Source organism: Pteronotus mesoamericanus, unplaced genomic scaffold (genome assembly GCF_021234165.1).
Source record: "Pteronotus mesoamericanus isolate MK-2021 breed Mesoamerican mustached bat unplaced genomic scaffold, CSHL_Meso_final contig_32, whole genome shotgun sequence".
NCBI classification, from domain to species: domain Eukaryota; kingdom Metazoa; phylum Chordata; class Mammalia; order Chiroptera; family Mormoopidae; genus Pteronotus; species Pteronotus mesoamericanus.
This window is the reverse complement of record NW_026555134.1, coordinates 8,168,404-8,194,658: the sequence shown is the minus strand read 5'-3', so window position 1 is coordinate 8,194,658 and position 26,255 is coordinate 8,168,404. Positions and strand designations below refer to the sequence as shown.

At 33.2% G+C, this 26,255-nt stretch overlaps 1 protein-coding gene across 1 annotated transcript in view; it reads right to left on the bottom strand.

Annotated features, from left to right (window-relative positions):
* Positions 1-21,086, bottom strand: part of LOC129072507 (probable ATP-dependent RNA helicase DDX60) — a 72,211-nt gene extending 51,125 nt beyond the window's left edge. Inside the window, 12 exon segments of the mRNA XM_054575977.1 lie at positions 1,787-1,889; positions 2,912-3,067; positions 4,504-4,645; positions 6,160-6,318; positions 7,513-7,683; positions 8,317-8,439; positions 9,935-10,276; positions 10,623-10,812; positions 13,226-13,295; positions 16,468-16,756; positions 16,859-16,964; positions 21,054-21,086. Coding sequence (XP_054431952.1) covers positions 1,787-1,889; positions 2,912-3,067; positions 4,504-4,645; positions 6,160-6,318; positions 7,513-7,683; positions 8,317-8,439; positions 9,935-10,276; positions 10,623-10,812; positions 13,226-13,295; positions 16,468-16,753 — 1,742 coding nt within the window. The 5' untranslated portion in view covers positions 16,754-16,756; positions 16,859-16,964; positions 21,054-21,086.
* Positions 21,087-26,255: the final 5,169 nt, after the last annotated feature.

The following is a 26,255-nucleotide window of genomic DNA, read 5'->3' as shown; positions in this document are numbered from 1 at the left end:
GGAGATTGTAAACATTGTTTCTATTGGAGCACATCTTTGGCATCACTTAGTCTTATAAATTTTGTCGAAATGGTGTTGTATAACAGCTAATTGTAGTTTTAATCTATTTCCTTGAGTAACAATGAAGTTAAACATCTTTTCAAAGTTGTATTGGCTATTACCATACTTGCTCGCCTATTAATTAACTGTTCCCATTCTTTCCCTCCTTTTCTTCTGTCTCATTCATAATTTTCTAATGCATTGTAGGAATTCTTTACCCTAATTTATTTATATTAATCCTATGCTGACTACATACATTCTAAACATCCCCAATATTGTTTGTATTGCAGTATTTAATTTTAATATTGTTAATATCACTTTTTTAATGACATGTTTTATATGGAATTTAAATGCTCTGATACCTCTACCTTGGAGTGTAAAGATATTTTCTTAAAATTTTTTCCACAGGTACGACTGTTGGTTTTCACATTTATATTTCTATTTACTTGGGATTTATTTTGTTGCACGGTATCTTGTAGAGATAGAATTTAATTTTTGAAAAAAAAATATATATTTTAAAAATATATAACATTTACAAAATAATTTGTCATTTTCAGTGTTTAGTTTTCTCACATCTTCCAAATACACTATTGGTAGGATCACCTTTACTTCCAAATACTCCAGTCTCCTTATGAGACCACCAATGTCCACACTTTCCCCACCATACTTCTGGTCTCATCACCATTAACTACCTAAAAGACACATCCTTAGCATGATGGTCAATATTTGGACTACCTAAACCACCTTCAGAACAATAGTTCCATCAGGCCAGATACGTCCATTTATCTCATTCTTCATCCAAAGTCTACAATTACAAGGTCACTATTCATCATCACCAGACTATGATTTTCATATGAATCTACTTCTGTAACCTGACTAAATCATTTCACTACATCTTCTAGAACAAAGAGACTATAATTAGCAATTCCCTCTGTTCATAAACTCTTCTTTGAATATTTCCTTCACCCAACTTCCTCTAAGATCTGACTCTTCCCTGAGGACTTTTTTGCTTTTTTGTTTTTAAAGTGCTTGCTCTTTTTTCCCCATCCCTCCCTTACTATTGGGTCAGAGACAAAGGAATACCCTCCTTGCTCCTCTTCGCTGCTTCAGGACACCTGTTCCCCTTTCTATCCTACTGAAATATGGGAATCTGTTATCAGTTTCATAGATTCAGCAAGCAAAAATGTAGGACACAGAGATAAAATTGAATTTCATATAAACAATGAGTAATTTTTAGTACAAGTCTACTTTGCGCAGCCTTACCCCAGGTCAGCATCGACAACCCTTCCTTGCTGAGAGTTATTCTCCTCTTACTTCCTTTCTTTGACTGAAGGTGTAAACCAGCTAACTCTCTTTCTCCTTGCTGTTTTCTTCTCTTACCATTCTTGATGATTTCAAGATCCACACTAATGATTCATTCATGTCTGGACTTTAATCTCTATATTTTGGCTACCACCACACCTCAGCCACCCATTAATTATACCCTTAACTTGTCATATCTATTAGAGAGAAAAAGGTAAAGGAGATGTCTCCATATGTGAGAAATGAAAAAAGTTATTTAAGGAAGATTTATAAGGGTTTAAAAATTACAGTAATCAATTACATACAAACAAAGGTCGCTAAAATTATCAGTAAAATTTATCTTCCAATGCAAAATTTTAATCATATGTATACAATATATACAACAATAAATCCAGTTCACTATACCCAGTGATATCACAAACAGGCAAAGTTTTTCTATAAATACCTGCTTAGAAAAGGTAGTTCTGACAAAATATCTCCAGCATAATCTTCTATAATCTCAGCTTTCAGAGGAATGAGTCCTAATTTGTGAATTTCTTGACTTGATCCTTGTAATATTTAGAAATATAATTAATATTTGAACACAAAACTCTAATAATAACTTACCATTGTGATGCAAATGTTTCTGAAACAGCAAAGTTAGACATTTTCATGATTCATTTCAAAATAAGTAATACTTCAATAGAATTGTAGCAAATCAGGATGTTTAGATCAACTTTATATTATACCTTTTAGGTCACAGATGTAAATGTATATTGAGTGAATTGATGTAGTATTTCATTTCAAAAAAGGTTGAAGGCTTTTGAGAAATAGTCAAGAAATCACTATGCAATCTTGAAAGGACAAGTATTTATTTTGAGACACAACAAGATATATGCCTATTTTTTCCAGAGACCAAAAGAAATAAGGTTTACAAAAGTTCTTCAAATTTCATAATCAGTATTAATAAAATGAAATATTAATAAAATACTTTGTTTCTGTGATTAGTTGAAACTTAAAAGAAATTTGTATATTTAATTTAGTGCAAATAAAAATTTGCCACATAAATAGGCTGGTCTAATCTGTCAACTGCAGTCCTCATAGGTCTACTTAAGTACAAGCTATTTTCTTCACATGAGCCTTAGCAAAACTTCTAATTATTGTATAAAATACAATAAAATATTATTAAGATGTCCTCTATGTCTGACTCTGCAGACAGACAGATTTGGATTCTAATCTTCTACCATAAATTTGTTACATGACTTAAGAGCTTCCCAAGATCTCATCTGTAATGTGGGATTATACAATGAGTAGGGCAGTTTTGAATGGCAAAGCACAATACCTGGAAGAATGGGTATTTAATAAAAGTTAGCTCCCTTTCTCATGTCCTTACAATAAATAAATAAACAAAGAAATAAACAAGTAAAGCAATGAGAAGACAAAGAAGGTGTGTAGCTATAGAAGCTAATTAGCAGGACTAATCCCACAAAAAAACAAAACTTTAAAAGGTCAGATTTATTTTCTAAACATGGATTGTACTACTAATCTTTCTCTGTCCTGAATGAGATCAACTCTTAAAACTCATCAGCACCTTTAGATGATGTTTCTTTGTGTGTAAGAAATGGTCTGGATGTTGTCCTCACAGGCGAAGGCCCTCCGAAATCACCATCCCCAGATAATGTTAAAACTGTGTTCCACAACTTCTCATACCCCTGGTTCAACGTGTCACCCAATTCCAGGGTTAGTCCTTAAGTAGAAAAAAAAAATATGTCCAAGTAAATAATTAAAATCTGAGTGATAATCACTATATTTTATATTTTATGAGTATATGAATTATTTTACATGTTTGTCTGTATTTCATCTTGGATGCTTAAAACAAAATAGAATAGGCTCTGGCATATTTTTTCATGTTGTAGTTAATGTTATAAAAAAGTAAAAGTATGTTTGAACTGCTACTGGCATTGCTGTATTTTTCTCTTAACAAAACCAGACAGGCCAATGAGAAGTCAGCTCATGGCTCCAAAATGATATGTGAAGGAGTCAGGAGTCAATATCAGGAGTTCTGTAGGTTATGTTGGAGGAAATGGGGCAGGGTTTCTGCACTGTGCATTTTCAATTCTTCACATAATACTTTCACCTGACACTCCTTTTGAGTTTTCACAGAATCATACCTTGTCCAAAACAATCAGCAGAAAAGCTATGGTGTCATTTTATAGCATATGCAAATTATCTAACATATGAATGATATACAATAAATGGTAACATTTATCATAGAGTTTTAGGAGTAGTTCCCATAGTTCTTCTACTTAAACTCTCCCCTCCCAATAGCTGATATTGTCTCATAGTTTGAAAAAACCCTGACAAGGTCCTCAATGGAAACATTTAGCTCTTTTGAAAATGCAGACTTTCCCAAAACGCCAATTCAAAAGAACCTATGCACCCCAATGTTCATAGCAGCACAATTTACAATAGTCAAGTGTTGGAAGCAACCTAAATGCCCATCAGTAGATGACTGGATCAAAAAAATTATGGTACATTTACACAATGGAATGCCATGCAGCGGAAAGAAAAAAAACTACTAAACTTCATGACGGCATGGATGGAACTAGAGAGCATCATGCTAAGCGAAATAAGCCAGGGGGCAAAAGACAAATACCATATGATCTCACCTATAAGCGGAACCTAACCAACAATACAAAGGTGCAAGGAAAATAAGACCAGCAACACTGAAAGGAAAAGAAACCAACAGAGACAAGAGGGAAGGGGGGGGGGGCGGGGAAAAGGAAGGGAAGGGGAAAGTCAAGGAACATATAGCAAGGACTCATGGACAAAACCAAAGTGGGGAAGGATTGAGGGAGGGAGAGGGGGGAAGGCAGAGACAAATGTATTTGGAAAAATAAATTAATTTAAAAAAATGTAAAAACATAATATGCAAAAAATGTTTAAAAAAAACTAGAAAAAAAAAACGTTTCACCAAAAAGGCCTATAAATAGTAAATAAACATATGAAAAGTTAAAAAAAAAGAAAATGCAGACTTTCCATAGAAAATTTCAGCAAAGAAAGCTTCCTATCCAATTACAGCTATATAATGAATAGCTCCTTGCCATTAATTGTCAGATACAATTCTCACCCACCCACCAAAAATAAATTAAAAACTTAACAACACAGTTATTTAAAACATACCTCTACTATATTCAATTTCATAATAATAAGCAATATTTTTCCACAAACTATTATCAGTTAGGTCAGGTAAGCCAGTGAAATTCAGATTCCAATTACTTCTAGCCTTTAATTGTTTCAGGGTAAAAAATTTACAATAATTTAACTGGAAAAAAAAAAGAAGAGAGAGATGCATGTTTTAATAATACCAAATTTTTCCAGAATATTCATGTCTTCCTAAAACTTTCCTCAGCATGATGTATGTTTACTAAGAAAAAAGAACAAGAGTACATATGAAAATACAATGCCACTGTCCTGGCATTGACAAAGTATGTGACTATATAAAAGGACTTACCTTCTTTATGCTTCATTTCTTTATAACTGCAACATAACATGACTAATCTGTATCTTCCAATATCCCTTGCAGCTCTAAAATGAAATGACTTTTTGAATGTATCACAAACATGAGTGCAATAAATATTCCTTCATTGACTCAAAATAATAGAGTCATTATAGAAAAGTAGTGGATATTTCATTGTTATTGCTATAGTTTCAATTAAAAGTTATTTTTGGCATCATTTAATGAGTTAGGTCCTAAATAAAACACAGTCATCGATCAGATGGGATTTCTTAAATATACAATAAAAATGTCACCTGCATGCATAATACTATTGTGCTGACAATAACTAGGTAATAGAAGCAACAATGCAGTTTTTCAACCATACAACTATGCTTTAATTTATTGTATTATATGGGTTTCTCAATATCTCACTAAAGGACTGTTCTAGCTTTCTGTAACTTAGCATCCCTTTATCTCATCCTGTGCTAAAGCTAATGGGAATAATTTTACTCTTTATGGGCTTAAGGATAATAAAAGTATAATAAAGTTTAATGTTCTTTTTGGTTAAAGTTTGCTCCAAAATGCAACTTTTCTCCTTGAGCTACAGTTTTAATCCAAAGTAAGATTGCAAGACACTATACAGGTGATTTTCAGCTGGTGTGCTACAAAAATTTTTAAAATATGCAATACCTGCCTATTTAATCACGGGCACTGACATCTTTCCCCTTAGATTGTCAAATAAAAAAATGACAATGGCCAACACAAAAATAGCCATCTGGTGTGAATGAATCAAAATTATACCTATTTTTTATAAGACTGGCAAAAAAATACAAATTTCTTGCTGTGTTGCAGAATTTTAGTAGCTTATGTGTGCCATTAGATGAAAAAGGTTGATAATCACTACACTAAACAAAAATATCAAACTAGAAAGTACTATGCTAAAATATGGGAACAAAGATTTTTGAAGTTTCAAAAAAACTGACAAATGAGTTTTAAATGTATTTTTCTGTTTTAGTTAATAATAAAATGAAAACATGCAATTGACATAGAATTTTATTTATTACTTTTATATATATCAATAGTAAGGGTTGTCTTCAAAGAAATTGTATAAATATTTGATATTCTTCAGAATATGGATTTTTTATATGTAGTTTGAAGTACTTTTTATCGTTGCATACTTTTATACATGACTGGACTATTTTTCCTAAAAACATGCATTGTTTGATGATAGCAATTTTTAAGATGCATGCAGAAATAAAAGTACTAGAAAAAACGTTCGGCTTTCTAACTTTTGCCTTATTGAATTACAAAGTTTGTGAATTTCCATGTGGTTCACCTACCATTCTTAAAAATGGTGTAAGTGTTCTGTCCCAAATAGAAGTAATGATTCTACTCTTAGCTCTTTGACACAGGGGTAAACGTTGAAGGAAAATCACACTAAGACAGTGCATTCTGCAAAGATATGCTGCTTCATTTAGTGTTGGTGTTTTCTTCAAGTCCTAGAAGAACATGAATTTAAAAATATCAGCCTACACACAGGCAACATTAAGATATGCAAGAACAGCATCTTAAAGCATCTTACTCAGAATTTCCCCATATGATATATGTATTCCTATTTAATTATTTTAAGAAACTTTTCAATAAGCATATGATTTATTTTTCTAAGCAATACAACTAATTGTTTTGCTTAGTAGTGAAAACTTTTCAAAATAAATAGAGCCCCAGCATTTACTGTATTTAATACTTACACTTTTTAATAAAAATGGTGGCAGATGATCGCCTGTTGGAAGGCATGGCTACTATCTATTTATTTACGATCTCAAAGCAGACATATGAGGAGGGTAATAAAGCTTACTGTCACACCTGTTCCTATGCGGAAGACCAGGGCTTCATGGGAGAAATGACCTGTATACTAAGCAGTATAGTCTAGCAGGAAACAAACAAACTTGGGTTTGCATCCTAGCTTTGCTACCAATTAGTTGTTTGACTGCTATTCATCTATGAAGTAGAATAATGAGAACATCTACTTTGCAGAAGGGTTGTAAAGATTAACAATAATGTGTATAAGATACCTGGCATTGGCATGTAATAAAGATTTAGTAAAAGTTAGTGTCTATTATTAACAGTAACATCACTATTATCATTGGTATTCTTTTGTATAGTATTTTTCAATTACGGTTGGCATTGAATATTATTTTATAATAGTTTCAGGTATACAGCATAGTTACTGGTATTCTTAACAGAATACATGGGTTCTGGGCAACAGAGTAGATGGCTAGTTATTTATCCAGGATCATCCTGATTCCAGCCAGCAATACTACTTTCCATCAGCTATAACAAATTGTAAATTTCCTGTGGGACATCACCACCTATGCCTTGAAATTCATCTATGAAAGTCTTAGCCTCAGTGATGATCAGCTGAGAACAAGAAGGAAATAGATATTTGTTCTTTGGTTAAGGAAGAAAGAGATGACATGCTCATTCCAGGAAAAAAAAAATATCCTAACTTGTGAAGAGCCCTGCATGCCTTCATAAAAATATGATCAATATATTTATCAATGTTCACTCAACAAATGTGACAAACACATATTTTCTTTTTGATGATGAGGTTACACCTATAGCTACTACTCATAAGCATTGCCACATCTTTAAAAATAACATTGGATAATAAATTAATTTTGAAAGAATCCCACCTGTGCGTTTTGATTTTCTGTGCAGGTGGGTGGGTTTTCACTATCTTCTGCATCATGTAACATTTTTGTAAAGAGTTTTAGTGTCACAGCACATGAAATAGAGCAGACAACACTTCGCACGTCAGCTCCTTCAGGGCACAGAGTGTGAAGCAAGGACAAGGTTTGATGTATCTGCAATAAAAATTTTTTTAAAGACCTAGTGATTACAAGGGACAAGATTCAAAGTTCAGGTGACATTTAGCCTCATAAAAGAGAAGTTTAATTTTTCCCATTAATAATACTAATACTGAAATTTAATCTTTCAAAGAATTAAAACAGAATATAAAAGATATACCTAAGGAAGAACAGGACAGTTGGAAAAATGTTTAATGAAAAATGACAATGAGGCTCTATCTAGCCAGGCTCTAAGTATCATTTTAATATTAATAACTATTTATCCTCCTGATTTGTATACTGTCTAGCAATTCTGGATAAGCCATGCCCAGTTTGTAAGTTCCTGAGTGACTAACTTGTAAATTCTTCAATGTTGTCAGTTCAGACAATTTTCAGCCATATATTAAGAATTAAAGTTTGAGATCTTCCCCCAATTTTACTGTGTATTTTGTACAAAGTGTCTTCTGTAGAAAATGTCTAGGGTTTTGTAATCAATAAATTTAGCAAGACTCCCTCTGCCACAGTGTAGGCAAGTCTATATAATCAGTAAAGGCATGAGTTGGTTAAAAATATGTCTTCCAGAAGCAACAAATCATTGGAAGTATATTTCTTAAGTGCTGAACTTTAGTTTCCAGATAAATGTGTTGTTACCTCTTTCTGCATTTCTCCCAAGTTTAGCCTCAAATGACCGTACAGAAATATTTCTTTTTCCTGTGACTTTTGGTAATACTCCAGTATGTAGGCATGTAAGGCATGTTGCAGCTGTTTCTTATGCTAAAAAACAAAGCACTAAGTAAGTCTTCTTCAAATAAAAACACCTATTGCAAACCTCTAATTAAACTAAATACAAGGTGGAAAATAATGTTTATAATTATTTACTATAGATAAAACAAAAAATCCATTAATTCAAGTTAAAATAGATTTCCCCTCCTTTTGTTTGTACTATTCACTGCTGGTGTTATTAGAATATAAGAAGAGACATTAAAGTGCGTTAATTCTAATAAAAACTAACCATTAAAAAAGTACTGGCCTTAGTAGTAGTATAATTGTTCTATATTGCCACACATTGACCTGTTCTGGTTTTTTTTTTTTTTTTTTACAAAAAAGAAAGAAAATTGCAAGGTATATTCTTAAGCTTAGTATTTACTCACAGTTATCTTTTTAATGGATACAACTATTCAAAATAGTTGCAAAAAAACCCTGTCTAGTGTGGCTCTGTGGATTAAGTGCTGGCCTGCAAACCAAAAAGTCGCCAGTTTGCTTCTCAGTCCTGAGTCAAGGCCATGCCAGGCTTGCGGGCCAGGTCTCTGGTTGGGGGTGTGCAAGAAGCAACCAATCCATGTATCTCTCGCACATCGATGTTTTGCTCCCTCTCTTTCTCCCTCCCTTCCCTTCTCTCTAAAAATAAATAAATAAAATCTTTTTAAAAAATCATTGCAAAAAAGCACTGGAAAATATGATGATAAAATATTTTCTCTATCATCTACCTTAATTTTTAAAGGATTTTGTTTATTTATTTTTAGAGAGAAGGGAAAGGAGGGAGAAAAAAAGGGACAGAAACATCCATGTACGCGAGAAACACTGATGTGCGAGAGAAACACTGATGAGTTGTCTCTCGCTCTCCTTCAACTGGGGACCTGGCCTGCAACCCAGGTACATGCTCTGACTGGGAATCAAACTGGTGACCTTTCAGTTTGTGGGATGACGTCCTGCCCACTGGGCCACAACAGTGAGGGTAGCTATCTTAATTTTAAAAGTGAGAATATATATAAAAATCACCCCAGATCATATACATGTATATATACACACACATATGTATTTGTAAAATATATACACAAAAAACATGCATATATAATATATGGGAGTATATAAATAAATGTTTATGTGTGTGTGAATATGTGTTTATGTGTACACACACATAACGTGATTTATGCACAAGACACTGGCTGAGAATTTCCCACTGTGCTATTCACATGTCATTAGCCCCTCTGAACTATTCCTCCCCAGAGTCTCTTGTACATGACCTGAGCCCATATTTTTCCTCCTTACCTCTCAAAATTGCCCATACAAAGGCTTAATTTACAAGAACTTAAGGTAACCTCTTTTGCTAAACCCATACAAAAAAATTCTGCCCTCTTTCTCCATATTAGACTATTCCTTCAGAGTGTTCTCACAACCAGAATTTTTTAATAAAGACTTATGCTATAGGTTGTCTGGTTAATTTTTCCACACTTACATTGCTTAATTTTTCTGGGCAATTTAACCTTACCATTTCAAAAAACTCTCTGTGTAAATAGCGACTTGAGGCATAGTATCCATAAATTCTAAGGACATCTGACTCCATTCCTAAAGGCTGTACAATATTGATTTTCTTCTGAAGAGCATGAATGCTAAAAATGTTTAAAAACTGCGTTTGATGAGGTGTTATTCCCTTTTATGAGACAATTAGGAAATATGGATAACATTCTTTAAGAAATATCTCCCATTCTGGTGTCAGACAGTTGGAAAATTCTGTATGAATAGTGACATCAGTATTGTACTCTAAATGTTGAATCAATATGGTACGAAGGGCCAGAAGTTCAGGGTAATTAAAATACAGATTTTCTGCATCCTGTAAAAAAAGCAAACCAATATTAATTTTATAGATAAAAATAGAGTAACTAGTTATTTTTCAAAATATTAGCATTGTATATAAATTGTTGTATCAACATGATACAAAGAGTTAAGAAGTTCAAGGTTATTAACATAATTTTTCTGGATCATGTAGAAATGTCACATAAATATGCATTAGCTATTTTCCTATCAATTATACTTGGTATTATTTCTATTAGTAGGAATTTAACCTTAACCTGAAGAAGCAAAATACCTAAAAGAATAAATAACAACTGATCACATTTAAAAATGAATACTTTTTTCTTAGACTCTAAAAAATGAGAAGAATTATATCTGTTTCTTACCTTAAAAAAAACTATTATAAATCTGGCTTCCTTTTGAATGAAATCATGCAGAAATTGTTCTACAATGTAGAAGAAGTGAAGAGTCTGTCCTTTCTTGAAGTTCACATTTAAAACACAAGTGATGAATAGTGAATCTCCATCAATCAAAAAACATTCAGTCTCAACAAAGTCTTTAAGTAAGCTCACCATTCTGATTAAAAATATAAAACACATAATGCAAAGATTATTAAATTAATAGCTGCTTGAGATAAAATTCCACCGTTCAATTGGTTACACAAATATTCTTCTAGTTTAATCAAGAAACTTAAAGAAAAACTAACCATGAATTTCTATTATATTTAAGTAACAATTTTCCAGGGCATTCTCATTATTCTGCAATGGTAAATAGCCCCTAGTTAAAAATATGACTGATTCTAAAGTGAAACTGGAATTCAGTTGTGCGAAAAATTGCATCTCTATTTTAAATTTAGATACTATATTTGTACTTCTAATGTGAAAAATTAAAACAATCATAATCCTTGGTCAATTACATGTATGAAACTATGTTATTTTGCATTTTACTTTATTTTTTAAATATTTTATTTATTTATTTTTAGAGAGAGGGGAAGGGAGAGAGAGGAGGAGAGAAACATCAGTGTGTGGTTGCCTCTTGTGCACCACCTACTGGGGTCCTGACCAGCAGCCCAGGCATGTGCTCTGACTGGGAATCGAACCGGTGACTCTTTTATTCTAACTCTGGCATTCAATCCACTAAGCCACACCAGCCAGGGCTTATTTTGCATTTTAAATTAACATAATGAAGAGCTGTGAACTCTTCACCCACTCCAAGAAATAAAAGATTTTCTATAACTTAAATCTACCCGATAAGCTATTTTCAAAACTTATTTCCCTACCTCTCCCTCAGAGGCAACCACTGCCTTGAATTAAGTTTTCTTCATTATCTTGCTTAATTTTTTAAAGTTTGATGATAATATGTGTACGCCTAGTTTTGGGTCTTTATTAAAGGACAATGTCTTACCTGTGTTTTATGGAGTTTACTCGTCAAACTTCATTACAATTACTATTAAAATTCCAGCATAAGATTACAGGAAGCTATACCTAAATAAATTTACTGCTATATAATATCAATTACATGTCTACATCACAATTTATTTTATATCTTTCTCCTTCCCATGAGCATTTGAATTATTTCCGTCATTTACTGCTGTTACAAACTGTGCTGCAATGATCATTCTTACAGATGTTCCCTAATACACAATCATACAGCAATAGCAAATTGTTTTCCAAAGCAATTGTGTAGAGTTATAAGTGCATTAACAGACGTCAGAAATTCAATTCAGCTACATAATTTCCCACCCTGGTGCTGTACAAAACATGAACTGCATACTTTCTTCTAATGTGTATGTGTGTGTGTTGTGGGGATTATTTCTTTGGTTTTGTGGCTAGGATGTGAGAAGCTACTACATGCTGCATAAAAAAATTAAAACACTGCAGAAAGATGTTAATTCTGCTGTGTAGTTTTTCAGAATTTAATCCTCACATAGTTGAACACATAGAATCAAGTTACATTTGCTGCAGCCAGACTGCTGAGATTTGAATCCTCCATCTATCACCAACAAGTTCTGGGACTTTAGATCACTTGCTTCTCTATTCTGTGCTACAGCTTCTCAACTAAAGTGGAAATTAAAAGCAGATAATATTTCATGTAGTTGCTGTGAGAATTCATGAAATAGATATTATAAAGTTATTAGAACCAAAGTACTCTTAGATCATAACATATGATTAAAACATGCATATTTTAAATGATGTTTTGTTTTTTTTTTATTACTCTTCAAGCAGTTTTCTCCATTTTTCTCCCCAGCAATTCCCCCACAGCACCCATCTTACCTCCTACCCTTGACACTATCCCCCCTTTGGCTTTGTCCATGGGTCCTTTTTTCATGTTCCTCGATGACCCTTCCCTCCCCCCACAAAAAAATAAATAAATGTTTTGGGTTTTGATTTTATTTTGTAATTGCATATAATTGGCAGTATAGTACATCTTACTTTAAGTGAGCTTAGAAAACTGGAGATGATGACATAAGATTAGACTTAGTAAATCACCTAAATGGAAAATCTTACTTTCTTCATCACTGTTTCCCTAGTATCTAGCATATTAATGGGCACACAAAATAACTGTTGAGGGAATAAAATGATGCATTGGTTTGGTGGATTTGTCCTTGGTGCTATAACATAATGTTTTGGCATTAGTTAAAACATACCAGAGACAATTTTATGAGACTTGAAAATATTGTGACATGTAATACAATGCCAATTAAATCGCTACTTTAGTCTTGCGCAATATTAAAAGAAAGGTCTTTCCTCCACATACACCTCTCTTCAAAGTTTTCAGTATATTGTGCCTTGCTGTCAAATGAAAGCTCTACAGCATAACCCTTCCCTAGAAGAGAAAACGTTTACCTGTTTTCAAAAAATTAACCTCTTGGCCCATTGGCAGTTTCTCCAAAATGATTCTTAGCAGGAAGAAATAAAAATTATGACATATAGAGGGAATGAACTGCTTCTAATAATATATTACTTTTAAGAATTTGTGTTGTACTTACTGAGATTTTGACAGAGTATTCCAAATCAACAATGAGAGCGTCCTCAGAATTTTCTTATATTCAGTTGATTCTTTAAACATAAGTAACAGGATTTTAATACTTGATTTTAAATTAATTTTAACTGATAAGTCTTTCTGTTGTTAACTTTGAGTATACTTACATTTTGTACAAGACTATGTAAGCATGGCTGAAATATTCAGTGATGTCAAAAAATAAACAAATATGTTAAAATGAGATATGCATACATTACTCTCTCTAAAAAATAATTATGGGCAAGGTAAGCCAATCTTACAGTTTTAAAATTAGATTTTTCATAAACTGTACAATAATACATTCTCAGTTGCAAATGAGTTTTAATGATATACATAAATAACTAGTCCACAAAGACAAAATTGTCCAGAAAACTGATAATTTACCAATTTTGAAATGTATTCACATGACTATATAGATGTATAATATAGATACAGTGTCTGTCTTCAAAAGTTCTCTTACTAAAGATAAATGATAAAATGATAAATACTGTATTTCTTTTTTACTCTCCAATGTATGGAAGATAGAAAAATTGATTTAATTCTTTGAAATAAATTTCTCCTGCAAATTCCTTTGTAATATTCTGTCCTTGTTAAGAAATTAGGACTTGGAAAACAAATATTCATCTATTTAGCCTGTGAGGTCTCAGGAAGAAAAGCAAACCAGGAATAGTAAAACACACTATAGACTTTTTGGCATTTTTGTTACAGTATTAGTAGTCTCTCATATTGTTATTACTGGTGTTAATTAATTGAGTCCTCACAACTGCTTCTTCCTCAAAAAAATGTGAATTTGTGCATAATTGAGGGCTGTTAGGTATTATAAAAGAATATTTAAATATTTGGGGTCCCTAGGCATACCCACATACGGGGCCAGATTTATGAATAATAGCTCTTCACTTCTAAAAGCTACTTCTGGACTTTATTAAGCAAACAGTAAGGCTACGTTTGGGTGTATATATTCATTTTCATTAAAATTATAATTATTCGGTGTTTCTTACAATTAATGTAGAAGTCTCCAAATGTCCATCATTTTGTTATCCTAAAATTCATCATTTGTGACTGATAGGCATTTAGGTTATTTATTTTCTTGTCATCATCTTACAAATTATGGCATATTGTACATTATTTTTAATATATCTCAGTGAGCATATGCAAGAGAGATTCTCTAAGAGGTAAGGATTAGAAAGGTAAGCGACTTTACTAGATAGTATTCGGTTCATACTCATGATATTGATATTGTCAAATTTTAAAACATTTCTAATCTGAGAAATGGGAAATAGTGTCTCATTGTTCATTACTACCAAGGATAAGTATCTTGTAGAATACATATCTATTTTTTTAACATTCAGATTTCCCTTTTGTGATTTCCTAATTTACAACATTTTCCCCTTTTCTATTGGGTTGTCTTTCTACAATTAATTGGTATACAATCTTTGGTTTTTCTGGATAAATGATTCTTATATTTATACAAGGATTTATGGTCTCATTCCAGTCTGTGCTTTTAACTTTGTTTGGAATTTTTATTAAATAGATGTTCTTTGTTTTTTATTATGGTAAAGCTTATCAAACTTTTAATATTTTATTTGAAATTTTCTTTTAACTCGTTTAAGAAATCCAGCACCAGTTTTATTTTTAAAAAATTTACCCCAAGATCCTTAAGATATTCTAGCTCACTTTTTATGGTAGAAGCCAGATGAAAGAGTAGATTCATATTGAAGATGTATTAAATTAAAAGATTAATTTGGGAATATTAGATATACTTATAATATTGAATAATAACAAGGAAGAACCTTGTATATTTCTACATTTATATAGTACAATTAAGTCTTTCTATAACGTTTCAAAATTATTTTCTCCTTAATATGTTTTGTTAGATATATTCCTGGGTATATTTTAGTTTGTGTGGCTAATTTGATGGGAGTTTTTGTTCTTTTAATGAATTTTCAAATTAGTAATTTTTGGTACTTAGAATCAGTACTATATTCAATACTAATGAACATTTTCATAGTGATAACAGATAGGATCAGTATTTTTTTTAATGTGATCTTATATTCCCAAGGGAGATTTCTCTTATTTCTCTGTTGTATAAAGGTTCTCTTGGATATTTTAGGAAGACTTTCTTCACTATCCAAGATAGATTATAGTAACAATTAGTTTCTTTTTCTTCCTTACCCTAACATATTTTATTTACTTTTCTGAGGTTTTTCCTTAGACTAACTAGACATTTCAATATAATATTGAATAGTAGTAATGAAGGCTTTCTTGTCCCTCACTTCAGTGGCAAAGTAGATAAAGTGTTATCATTATTTGACGTTTGATGTAGATTTTTAGCAGGTCTTTTCTTAAGTTTAGGTAAATATCTTCTCTCCCTAGTTGGTGACAAAGTAATCATGAGTCACTACTGAACTTTATTAAAAGTTTTTCTGCATCTCCTGAAATATGTTTTCTTTGACCTGATAGAGTATTTTATTATAAAATTTTTATATAGAGATATACACTAAAACAACATGGTATTGATGTTTTTTACATTCAATATAATAGTATTTTATGTGCTAATACAGGGAGTGACAAACGTGGGTTTACATTTGTTTGTATGAACATAATACAATAATTAACAAATAATAATACAAGAATAAACTGTGTTTTACATATTCACAACTGTAAATCTACTTTTGCCCTACCCTGTACGTAATTTAGGGACTCAAGCTTAACATTGTAGTACTCATCAAACTTTTGAGTCAAGCAGATTCTGTGGACCTGCTTTTAAATTTATACTACTATAATCAGAATCATGTGAAAATCTTACTGTACTTGTTGATTCTCTATCCCTATCCCTGAGGATTTATTGATTTAGTTGTACTGAAGAAAAGTCTAAGATTCTATGCTAGGGTGAAATGTAGCAGATCCATATATAATGTAAATAATATATGGACACATAAACTATACCACTGTAGAAAAAATAAAATAGGGACATTCATAAAATTTACACACTGATTAAAAAAATTCGAAACCCTTTTTTTACAATACAGATTCCAAGCCAAGCAAACAACTCCAGGTCAACTAAAAAACAGCAACAAAAATCTTTTTCAATATAAAAGAGAAATGTCTGAAGGCATTGATATTATTGAGAGAGAGAGAGAGGAAGAGGCAGAGGAAGCGGGGAGGAGAACGGAGGGAGGGAGGGTAATTCACCCATGGGGCATGTCTCACCTGATCTTTCTAAATCATAGCTGCTATCATCTGTAGCTTCAACATCTGAAGGTTTTTCTTTGTCGATTTCAAACTCACACAGCAACTGCCCAGAAGCTGGCTCTTCTCTTATCATGTCTTCTGAGCTTAGATGATCTTCTTCTTCGGATTGATCAAATGAGGACAAGCTCTCCACGGTCTCACTGTCATCAGAGCTGTCACTTTCAGCATCGCTCTCCCTCTCACTCTCACTTTCGCTGTTACTAGGGCTTGATTTTTCATTTAACATAGGAGGTGCAGAAGCCATGATCTATAAAAACAAAGCTATTAATTGTCACTTTTGTTAAAATAACATTACAGTATAGTTTACTTCTTTCAGAAGTAAAATCTGTTCTCTAAACCTCATAATTACCTGGTTTCCTAATAAGGATAATTTTCATAATCTTCTCCTTAAATATATTTACCATTAAGTCACTCAGAAGGGATGGTGGAGTGGCATGGTAGGGCAAAACATATTCCTGAAAATATATATGTGAAAGTCACATTTACAAAGGCAAAAAAAATAACATACCTGTTTAAAGGAAGATTTGATCCAGGAAAACTAGAAAATAGTAAACATCTCTATGTACACTTTAGCTTTGGAACAGTCTACATAGATAAATTTCCAGATTCATTTTTAATTTAATGATTTGTGGGGAGAAGAAAAGAGAAAAACATTGATTTGTTATTCCACTTCATTCGTTCATTGGTTGATTCCTGTATGTGAATCAATCAATGAATGAATCCGGGATCGAAACTGCAACCTAAGTGTTATCAGGATGACACTCTAACCAGCTGAGCTACCCAGTCAAGGCCTCCAGCATTTTAAATATTACTTTGACTGTGTTCTTTTATTTCATAGTTGAACACACAGGCAACCAGGTTACAATGAATTGACATCCAATTAATATTAAAATTTGCTGGTGTACCCAATGACTTTCATCATTTTTTCAACTGAGTTTATAAAATATGCATTCCTTCATTGTATCAACATGTGTGCTCTTCTTTTATCTGTTCTTTTTTTAATAGTAAAATATTTAAGTGGTGATACCAAGGTGGATACCAACAGTGAGACACTGTCTTGGCCAACAGACAGTATAAAATGTTCATTTTTCACTAATGGAGGAAAGAATCAAGTGAGGTTTCTCAGAAATCAAACTAATAAAGGGTCACTATATACCTTAAACAAACAGGTACAATCATAGGTACTATAGATACTTAGATTCACAATACAGTTACATGCAGACAGGATAATTCTCTGTAAATAAACTCCAATCAATAGTAACATAAATAGTCTCAGCAAGATATTTTAATGTCATGGGCTCTTTAAAAGAAATCACAGATATAATGATAAAATGATATAAAAAGAAACTACATATACAGATTCACAAAAGTTAATGCTTTATTTTTATAAAAATAGGTATATGAGAGTAATTTAGCTGTAATACCTGCCATCCTACTGAGTGCCTATAGTAATAAAATTATTTTATTAATTTATCTACTCAATCATATTTACTCTAAGTTCAGACACTATTCTAGGCAATATCTTCAAGGCCTCTAGCCTCAAGAAGCACACATTCATCTGACAAAATTCCATATCCATTAATGATAAAGAAAACAAAACTCTCAGCACAGTGGGTATAAAAGGAATATACCTCAATATAATAAAGGCCATATATACAAACCCACAGCTAACATCATACTCAACTGAGAAAAGCTGAAAGCTTTTTCTGTAACATCAGAAACAAGACAAAGATGCCCACTATCACCATTCCTATTGAACATAGTATCAGAAGTCCTAGCCACAGCTATGAAGACAAGAGGGGGAAAAAAATGATATCCAATTTGGAGAGGAAGAAGTAAAATTGTCACTATTTGCAGATAACATATTACATATTTTTTAAAAACCTAAAAATTCTACCAAAAATATTAGGATTAATAAATGAATTCAGTAAAGTTGCAGGATATAAAATTAATACTTAGAAATCTCTTATGTTTCTATACACAAATAAAGAATTATTGGGGGAAAAAAAGAAAACAATCCTATTACAACTGCATCAAAAAGAATAAAGTACCTAGGAATATATTTGAACAAGGAGGTAAAAGGCCTGTACTCTGAAAACTATAAGACATTGATACAATAATTTGAAGAAGACAAGAATGGAAGCATATACCATGCTTATGGATTGAAAGAATGTACTTAAAATGTCCGTACTACCCAAAGCAATACCTATCAATATAACAATGGCATTTTTCACTTAACTCTAACAAAAAAAATCTTAAAATATCTAGGGAATCACAAAAGACCCTGAGGGGCCAAAGAAAATCTGGGAAAAAAAGAATAAAGTTGGAGGTGTCATGCTCAATAATTTCAAATTATACTACAAAGCTATAGTACTGAAAACAGTATGGTGCTGGCATGCAAGCGTGCATGTGCACACACGAACACCAATGGAACAGAAAGGAGAGCCCAGAAATAAAACCATGTATATATGGTCAATTAATCTACTAAAAAGAAGGAGAAAACATGCAATAGGCAAAAGACAGTTTCATCAATAAATGGTGTTGGGAAAACTTGAGAAATACAAAATTTGAAACCAGATCACATTTTTTATACCATACACAAAAATGAACTCAAAATGGATTAGAGACTTAAATGTAAGACCTGAAACCATAGACTTTTAGAAGAAAATATTGGCAGTAAACTCTTTCATATTGGCCTTAGCAATAATTTTTGGATATGTCTTCTCAGGAAAAGGCAACAAAAGTAAAAATAAACAAATGGAACTGTATCAAACTAAAAAAATTTTGCATAGCCAAAAAAAATAAATAACAAAATAAAAAGTCAATCTGTTGAATGGGAGAAGATATTTGCAAATGATATATCCAGTAAGGGGTTAATACAAAAAATATAGAATTCATACAACTCAACATCAAACAAACAATCCAATTTTAAAAATGGGCACAGGCATAAACATACATTTCTCCAAAGACATACAGTTAGCCAACAGATACATGGAAAAAATACTCAATGTCACTAATCATCAGGGAAATGCAAATTAAAACTGCAATAACATGTCACCTCACGCCTGAGAGAATGGCTGTTATCAAAAAGACAGCAAATAACAAGTGCTGGTGAGGATATGGAGAAAAGAACCCCATGTGCACTATTGGTACGATTATAAATTAGTGCAGCCACTATGAAAAACAGTGTGAATATTCCTCAAAAAATTAGAACTGCTGTACAAGCGAGCAATTCCACTACTGGGTATTTATGCAAAGAAAATGAAAACCATAATTTGAAATAATATATGCATTCCTATTTTTACTGGAGCATTGTTTTCAATAGCCAAGATATGGAAGCAATCTAGGTACCCGCCTATAGACAAATGGATAAAGGATCTAGGGAACCATCTAACAGCAGCCCTGGCAAGCCTACAATCTCACTGATGTCTCATCCTTCACAGTTTTTTTAGTAAAAATGCATATAAATTTTGCATTCTACCTCGGGACCCCCAACCCAGGGCAGGCCTGTTAAGAACTGGCTGCAAGCCAAGTTCCTCTGCACTTTGTCTTCTGTTTCACCCTGCCTCAGTTGCCCCCATCCACAGAGGGGGAGAGAAGCTCAACCTGAGCTCACCTTCAGCCTCAGGCCACCCTGCCCTGCAACACCTATCCTTCAGGAAACCAGTCTGTGGACTGCTGTTCTACCACACATTATTTCAATATTTTTTAAATATAAAAATGTTTCTTGAAAATATTTTCAATTCATCCTCATAGAGCTCTCTGAACAATTGTATATTGTGAGACCAACAATACTACTGTGGTCATTAAAAGGGAAGTGGCTGCTCCAGAGGGCTTCACAATTACATATTATTAATAATTTCAGAGACAAGAACTAAGTTTTCCTTTGATTTCCAATCATACTGAAATATTGCAGAAACATAGCCTTAATTGTTTAGAGAAACCCAGTAAGAAATATATCACCATCTATCCTAAAGGGAAATATAATTCCCTACTATTAAATTTAGAAATATACTCAAGATAGCTCTGTTAACAGTATTCAAAATCCAAATTTACAAATCACCATTTAAGGTAGATTTCTCACTAACACCATTGTTTCTCAATCAGTCTTTCCAAGTTCATCACTGTCCCACCCTCGGCTTCTCAAAACAGAAATATTTACTTAAATTAATATATGCATTTGCCATTTTATGTGTGCCTGTTACAATAAGCTATAAGCCTAATGCAAAATTATGTCACATCTATTTTTAATAATCACTGGTACCAGGAAGTCCTAGCATGTTTTACAAATAAAATTCAATCTAAAGCAGCTATATGTTGACATCAGTCTCAAATGGATGTTGGAGTTAATTTATTTGCAAATACATTATTTTGCCTTGGAACTAAAACTACCATCAGCTCTCTGACTCAGGTCTAATGAGCCTTCCAGTTTAACTTAGCCCTTAGCAGCAATTCTTTTTCCTTGAATGGTCCCTCAGTATAAGCACTCATTTTTTTTTTCCTCACTAGTTTATCTACACACAAGGCACCAAACCCTCTCTTACCTGGGCTCTGTAGCTTTCTTTTCACCGTCCACCAGCTAGCCACAGTGCACAGTCAGGAGAGGGCCGAAGTCTGCCCTGAAGTGTTGAGTCAGATCTACGTCATTTCTCTAAGTGAGCCACGTAAGCAACTTCTCTGTGCCTGTTACCGCATCCTGCTTTCAGTTTCATTTCCTGGAGAGGCTGGAAAAACAAAAAGAGAGTCCTTAGGCCAGATCCCCTGGAAAAGTAAACACTGAAGGCAAAGTGCAAAATAGACACACACCTCCCTGGACTACTTCACTGCAGTCTGGGACACGCCCCAGCGGCCACCTAGTCCAAGGACTTCGTTCAGCCACTGATTTATTATTGGATTCGTTACTATCACTGTCATTCTTCTGTTATAAAGTTTTGTAAAGCATATAGCACTTGAGACACTCAATAAAATATAAGTTTTTCTTTATAATGGAAAAATATTTGTTGTTAAAGCTGATCATGAGAATACAATCAGAAAAGGGGACTTGACTCAATGACAGTAGGAGAGGCCTGCAGAGACGCTCCTCCCTCAACAGAACTAAAGGCTCTAACTCCAACCACCATCCCGTGTGAAGACCTCTTTGGATAGGTTATCTGCCCGTTATTTCTAATGTGCTGACCCTCTTTTCAGTTAGGTTTCTAGCATTTAGACAATATCACAGTTTAAGGGCTTTGCTTGCTTGGTCTACAGAAAATACTTTGAGACGATATAAATTTGAATTCATCTCTTTACACTGAGGAAGGTTTCAGTTCATTGGTGACGATTTGGAGTTGGAGAACATTGGAAGAGTGGCTGTTGTTTTCGCTTTCAGTGAAATCATCTGAGAGGAAAGCCAGGCAGAGGTGATATTTGAGGTGGATATTAAAGCACGGCTACGATTTAGATAGAACAACAGGGGCGGGGTGGGGGCGGCGATTCAGAGCCAAATAATAGGTGTCCGAAGAGGAGAATGTAAACTTCACTTTGGCGGGCACTCTGCGGACTGGTTTGGTTTGGCCAGATTATTAAAGGTATATTAACAAAAAAGCGGGCGATACAGCTTGAAGGACAGGCTGATGCCAGATTGTAGAGATCTTGAATAGCATCCCAAGGAGTTTGGATTTTATCATTGAGAAAATCTCATGGAATTTTAAGTGTATAAAATGTCTCTGTACCTCCAAATATTAAATATTCACTGGTGACTCTTGTGTTCCTGATTTTTATCTTTAATTTATCCAGAAATGTCAAAGAGGTAGCTCAACATAAATATGTCCCAAATTAAAATCATTATATGCTGCTCCCCAGATATTTGCCCTGGTATGTCTTACATAGTTTAATGGCATCCAAATCCATTCCTCCATTCAAATGAGAAACGTACCTCTTCTTCGACCAGACCTGTATTTAACCCACTCTTAGATCTCCTCAGTTCTATCTCCTGAACACTATTCTTTTTCATTCCTTCTTTCTGTGCCTAGCTCCACTGCTTTTGTTAAGGTTCTTGTTTTATCACCTCCGACTTTGACTATTTTAAGAGCCTCTCAACCGGCCTGGTCTCCAGTATTATTTTTTATTCCAGTCACCACACAACTGTTAATGTTTCATTCCAGAAGAGAAGTTTGGACTTGGGGGAAATTTGGACATTTTACTCACATGTTTTGCTGCCTCCAGTGTATCTCCATGAAGTGTTTAATAAAAGTCCAATTGTCTATATGATGTCTTTTCTCAATAATTCTTAACAGATATAATTGCTAACCTTTTCTGTGTTCCCAAAAAGTATTGTATTATACTCGTATATACTTGTCTCACAGGGATGCTTTACAAAATAAATGATACATTATCTGTAAGACATTTAGCACAGTGCCTTGCAAATTTTAACTTACCGATAAAGATTGATTATTATTATTGTTATTGTCAGATGGAAGTATAGCCTGGCAGTTAAGAGGGTGCCTTTTAAGCCAGATTGTTTAGGTTCAAATTCTTCAAATAAGTACGTGTTATATTCACTAGCTGCATCATCTTGAACAAGTTTCTAATTGCTCTGAATCTAAAGTTCTACATCAACACAATGCAGACAATAATTGATTCTATCTCCAATGTTTATTGTAGAATTAAAAGCGATTTCTATACAGTACTCAGCACATGCCAAAGGTAAAATTGTAAGTAGCCTTTTAATATGCCCTTCCTTTAATAAAATATCTACTTACCTCAATGGGTTAAATGGTTAAACAAATTGTTGCACACCCGTACCCCGCAAAACCACTCAGCAATACAAAGAAACATACTATTGATAATACAATAACTTGGATGGCTCTCAAAGGAATTATGCTGAGTGAAAAAAGCCAATATCAAAAGGCTACGTACTATGTGATTCTAGTTATATAGGTCTTGAAATGAAAAAACTGCAAAAATGAGAACAGCTAGTGGTGGCTAGCTCTTAGGGATAGCTTGGGGGTGAAGGGGTGTGGAATCAGATAAGAAGGGGACAGCAAGAAGCACGAAACTGAGGGAGGTGGTTATAAAAGGAACATGTGAGGGTTTATTAAGGTAATGGAACTGTTCTGACCTTGATTATGTAGGTGAATATACAAATCTACATGTGATAAAACTTCATAGAAGTAAATACACACAAATAAATGCATGTAAAACTGATGAAATCTGAATAACAGATTATATTTATATCCATTTCCAGGTTCTGATAATGTACTATACTATAATTATGCAAGATGTTACCATTTGGAGAACTGGTAAAGGCTATATGGGATCTTACTGCATTATTTTTTAATTATCTTTTCATGTGGGATATAATTGACATATTAGTATTAGGTGTAAAACATAATGATTTAATAATATTTGCATATGTTGTGAAATGGTCACCACCACAAGTCTAGTTAACATCCATCACCACACATAATTACAGTTTTATTCCTGTGATGAAAACTTTTAAGAGTTACTTAGTAACTTTTATTCAGTACAGTGTTATTAACTGTAGTCACCATGCTGTGTATTATATTCTATAACCTTTATTTTATAACTGAATGTTTTACCTTTTGACCCCCTTCACCTGTTTCACTCACCACCCACCTTCTGCCTTGGGCAACCATCAATAAGTTTTCTGTATCTATAAATTAAGTCCTTGGTTGGTTGGTTGGTTGGTTTTTAGATTCCCTGTATAAGCAAGATTATGTGGTCTTTGTTTTTCTCTGGCTTACCTCACTTACCATAATGCCCTCAAGGTCCATCAATGGTGTCACAAATAGCCAGATTTAATTCTTTTTTATGGCCAAATAATATTCCATTATATGTATATATTTTTTTATCCATTCTTCCATTAATTGACATCTAGGTTGCTTCCTGTCTTGGTTACTGTACATCATGCTTCAGTGAACGTGGAAGTTCATAGACCTTTCCAAATTAGTGTTTTGTCTCCTTCAGATAAACACCCAGAAGTGGGATTGCTGGATCATATGATACTTCTATTTTAAATTTTGAGGGACCTCCATATTGTTTTCCATAGTGGCTGCAACAATTTACGTTCCTGACAACCATGAACAACAATTTCCACATCCTTGCCAGCACTTATCATCTCTTGCATTTTTTATGATAGCCACTCTAACAAGTGTGAGGTAATACATTGTGGTTTTGATTTGCATTTCCCTGATGATTAAGGATGTTGAGCATCTTTTCATGTACCCATTGGCCATCTGTATGCTTTCTTTGGAAACAATGTTTATGTAGGTCCTCTGCACATTTTTAATCAGATTATTTATTTGTTTGTTTGCTACTGTGTTGTATGAGTTCTTTATATAGTTTGGAATATTAACCCCTTATCAGATATATGACTTGCATATATTTTCTCCCATTTGGTATGTTACTTCTTCATTTTAATGGTTTCCTTTGCTGAGCAGCAGCTTTTTTTAACTTAATGTATTATCATTTGTTTATTTTTGCTTTTGTTGCCTTTGTTTTGGTGTCACATTGGAAAAAATCATTGCCAAGTTCAATGTCAAGCTGCTTACCACCTACTTTTTCTTCTAGGCACTTTATGATTTCAGGTCTTACATTCAATTCTTTAATCCATGTTGAGCTAATTTTTGTATATGATGTAAGATAGTGGTCCAGTTTCATCCCTTTGCATGTGGCTTTCCAGCTTTCCCAACACTATTTAGAAGAGGCTGCCCATTTCCCAATGTATATTCTTGGCTCCTTTGTCATCAATTAATTTACCATTTTTTGTGTGGACATATTATTTCTTAAAATAGCATATGCATTTACAATTTTCTCAAATCATTTTTTAAAAATAAATGGCTCTTCCAGAATACCCTTTATAGGCCAAATATCAATATATTTTTCATCTCTTAGAAAAAATGGAAATAAATTATGGTGGTAATAATATGTCTCCAGTAAATCTCACCAGGATTTCTGTGTATGCTTCTCAAAAAGAAAGGTTTCACATCACTACAACAAACAGAACATAAAATGCTTTCAAAGTGCCTATGTAAACTCACTGTACATAAATTGTCCTAAGTTATTCTTCAAAGCTACTGTTAAAAATCAAAAAGGAAGCTGCCCTTAGACTCACATCAAAGAATTCAGGTATATAATTTTATATTCTTCCTGAAAATTAAAATGCCAGATTGGCTAATTTATACAGGGAAAGAAAAGCTCACATCACCATCAGAGTTAGAAAACTACAAGTAGGAAGTCAAAACCCTGATATTACATTAATATTTTGTATCTTTTTTTTTAGTAGAGATGAAGGACAATAGAAACTACTTGGTTTCTAAGAATTCTGGTATTCAGAAATTGTTGTAGTAGATGTTTTCAAATAATAAAAAAGATGTAGCCTAAGAAAATAGAGACCCCAGACATGGCACATTAATGATGACTCAGTTCCAGAAAACAGAGCTCTTCTATATCGAGATGAAATGAACCATGGGTGTTTTTCTAAACCAATAAAATGTACATATAAAAAATGGCACACAGAAGATCATCTTTAAGTAAGACATCCAGGTAATTGGACAAAATAGACCTTTTGCTCTGAGGATGAAATGCTTTGTTCAAGTTTAAAGTCAAAAATAGATTCTAGAACTGTGATCTGAGGCTGAGGCTAGGGTGGAAAAATAATTAACAGTTGATTCTTGAGCAACATGGTGGAGGTGTTAGGGTCTATAGTCATATATTTACATATAACTTTGATTCCCCCAAAACTT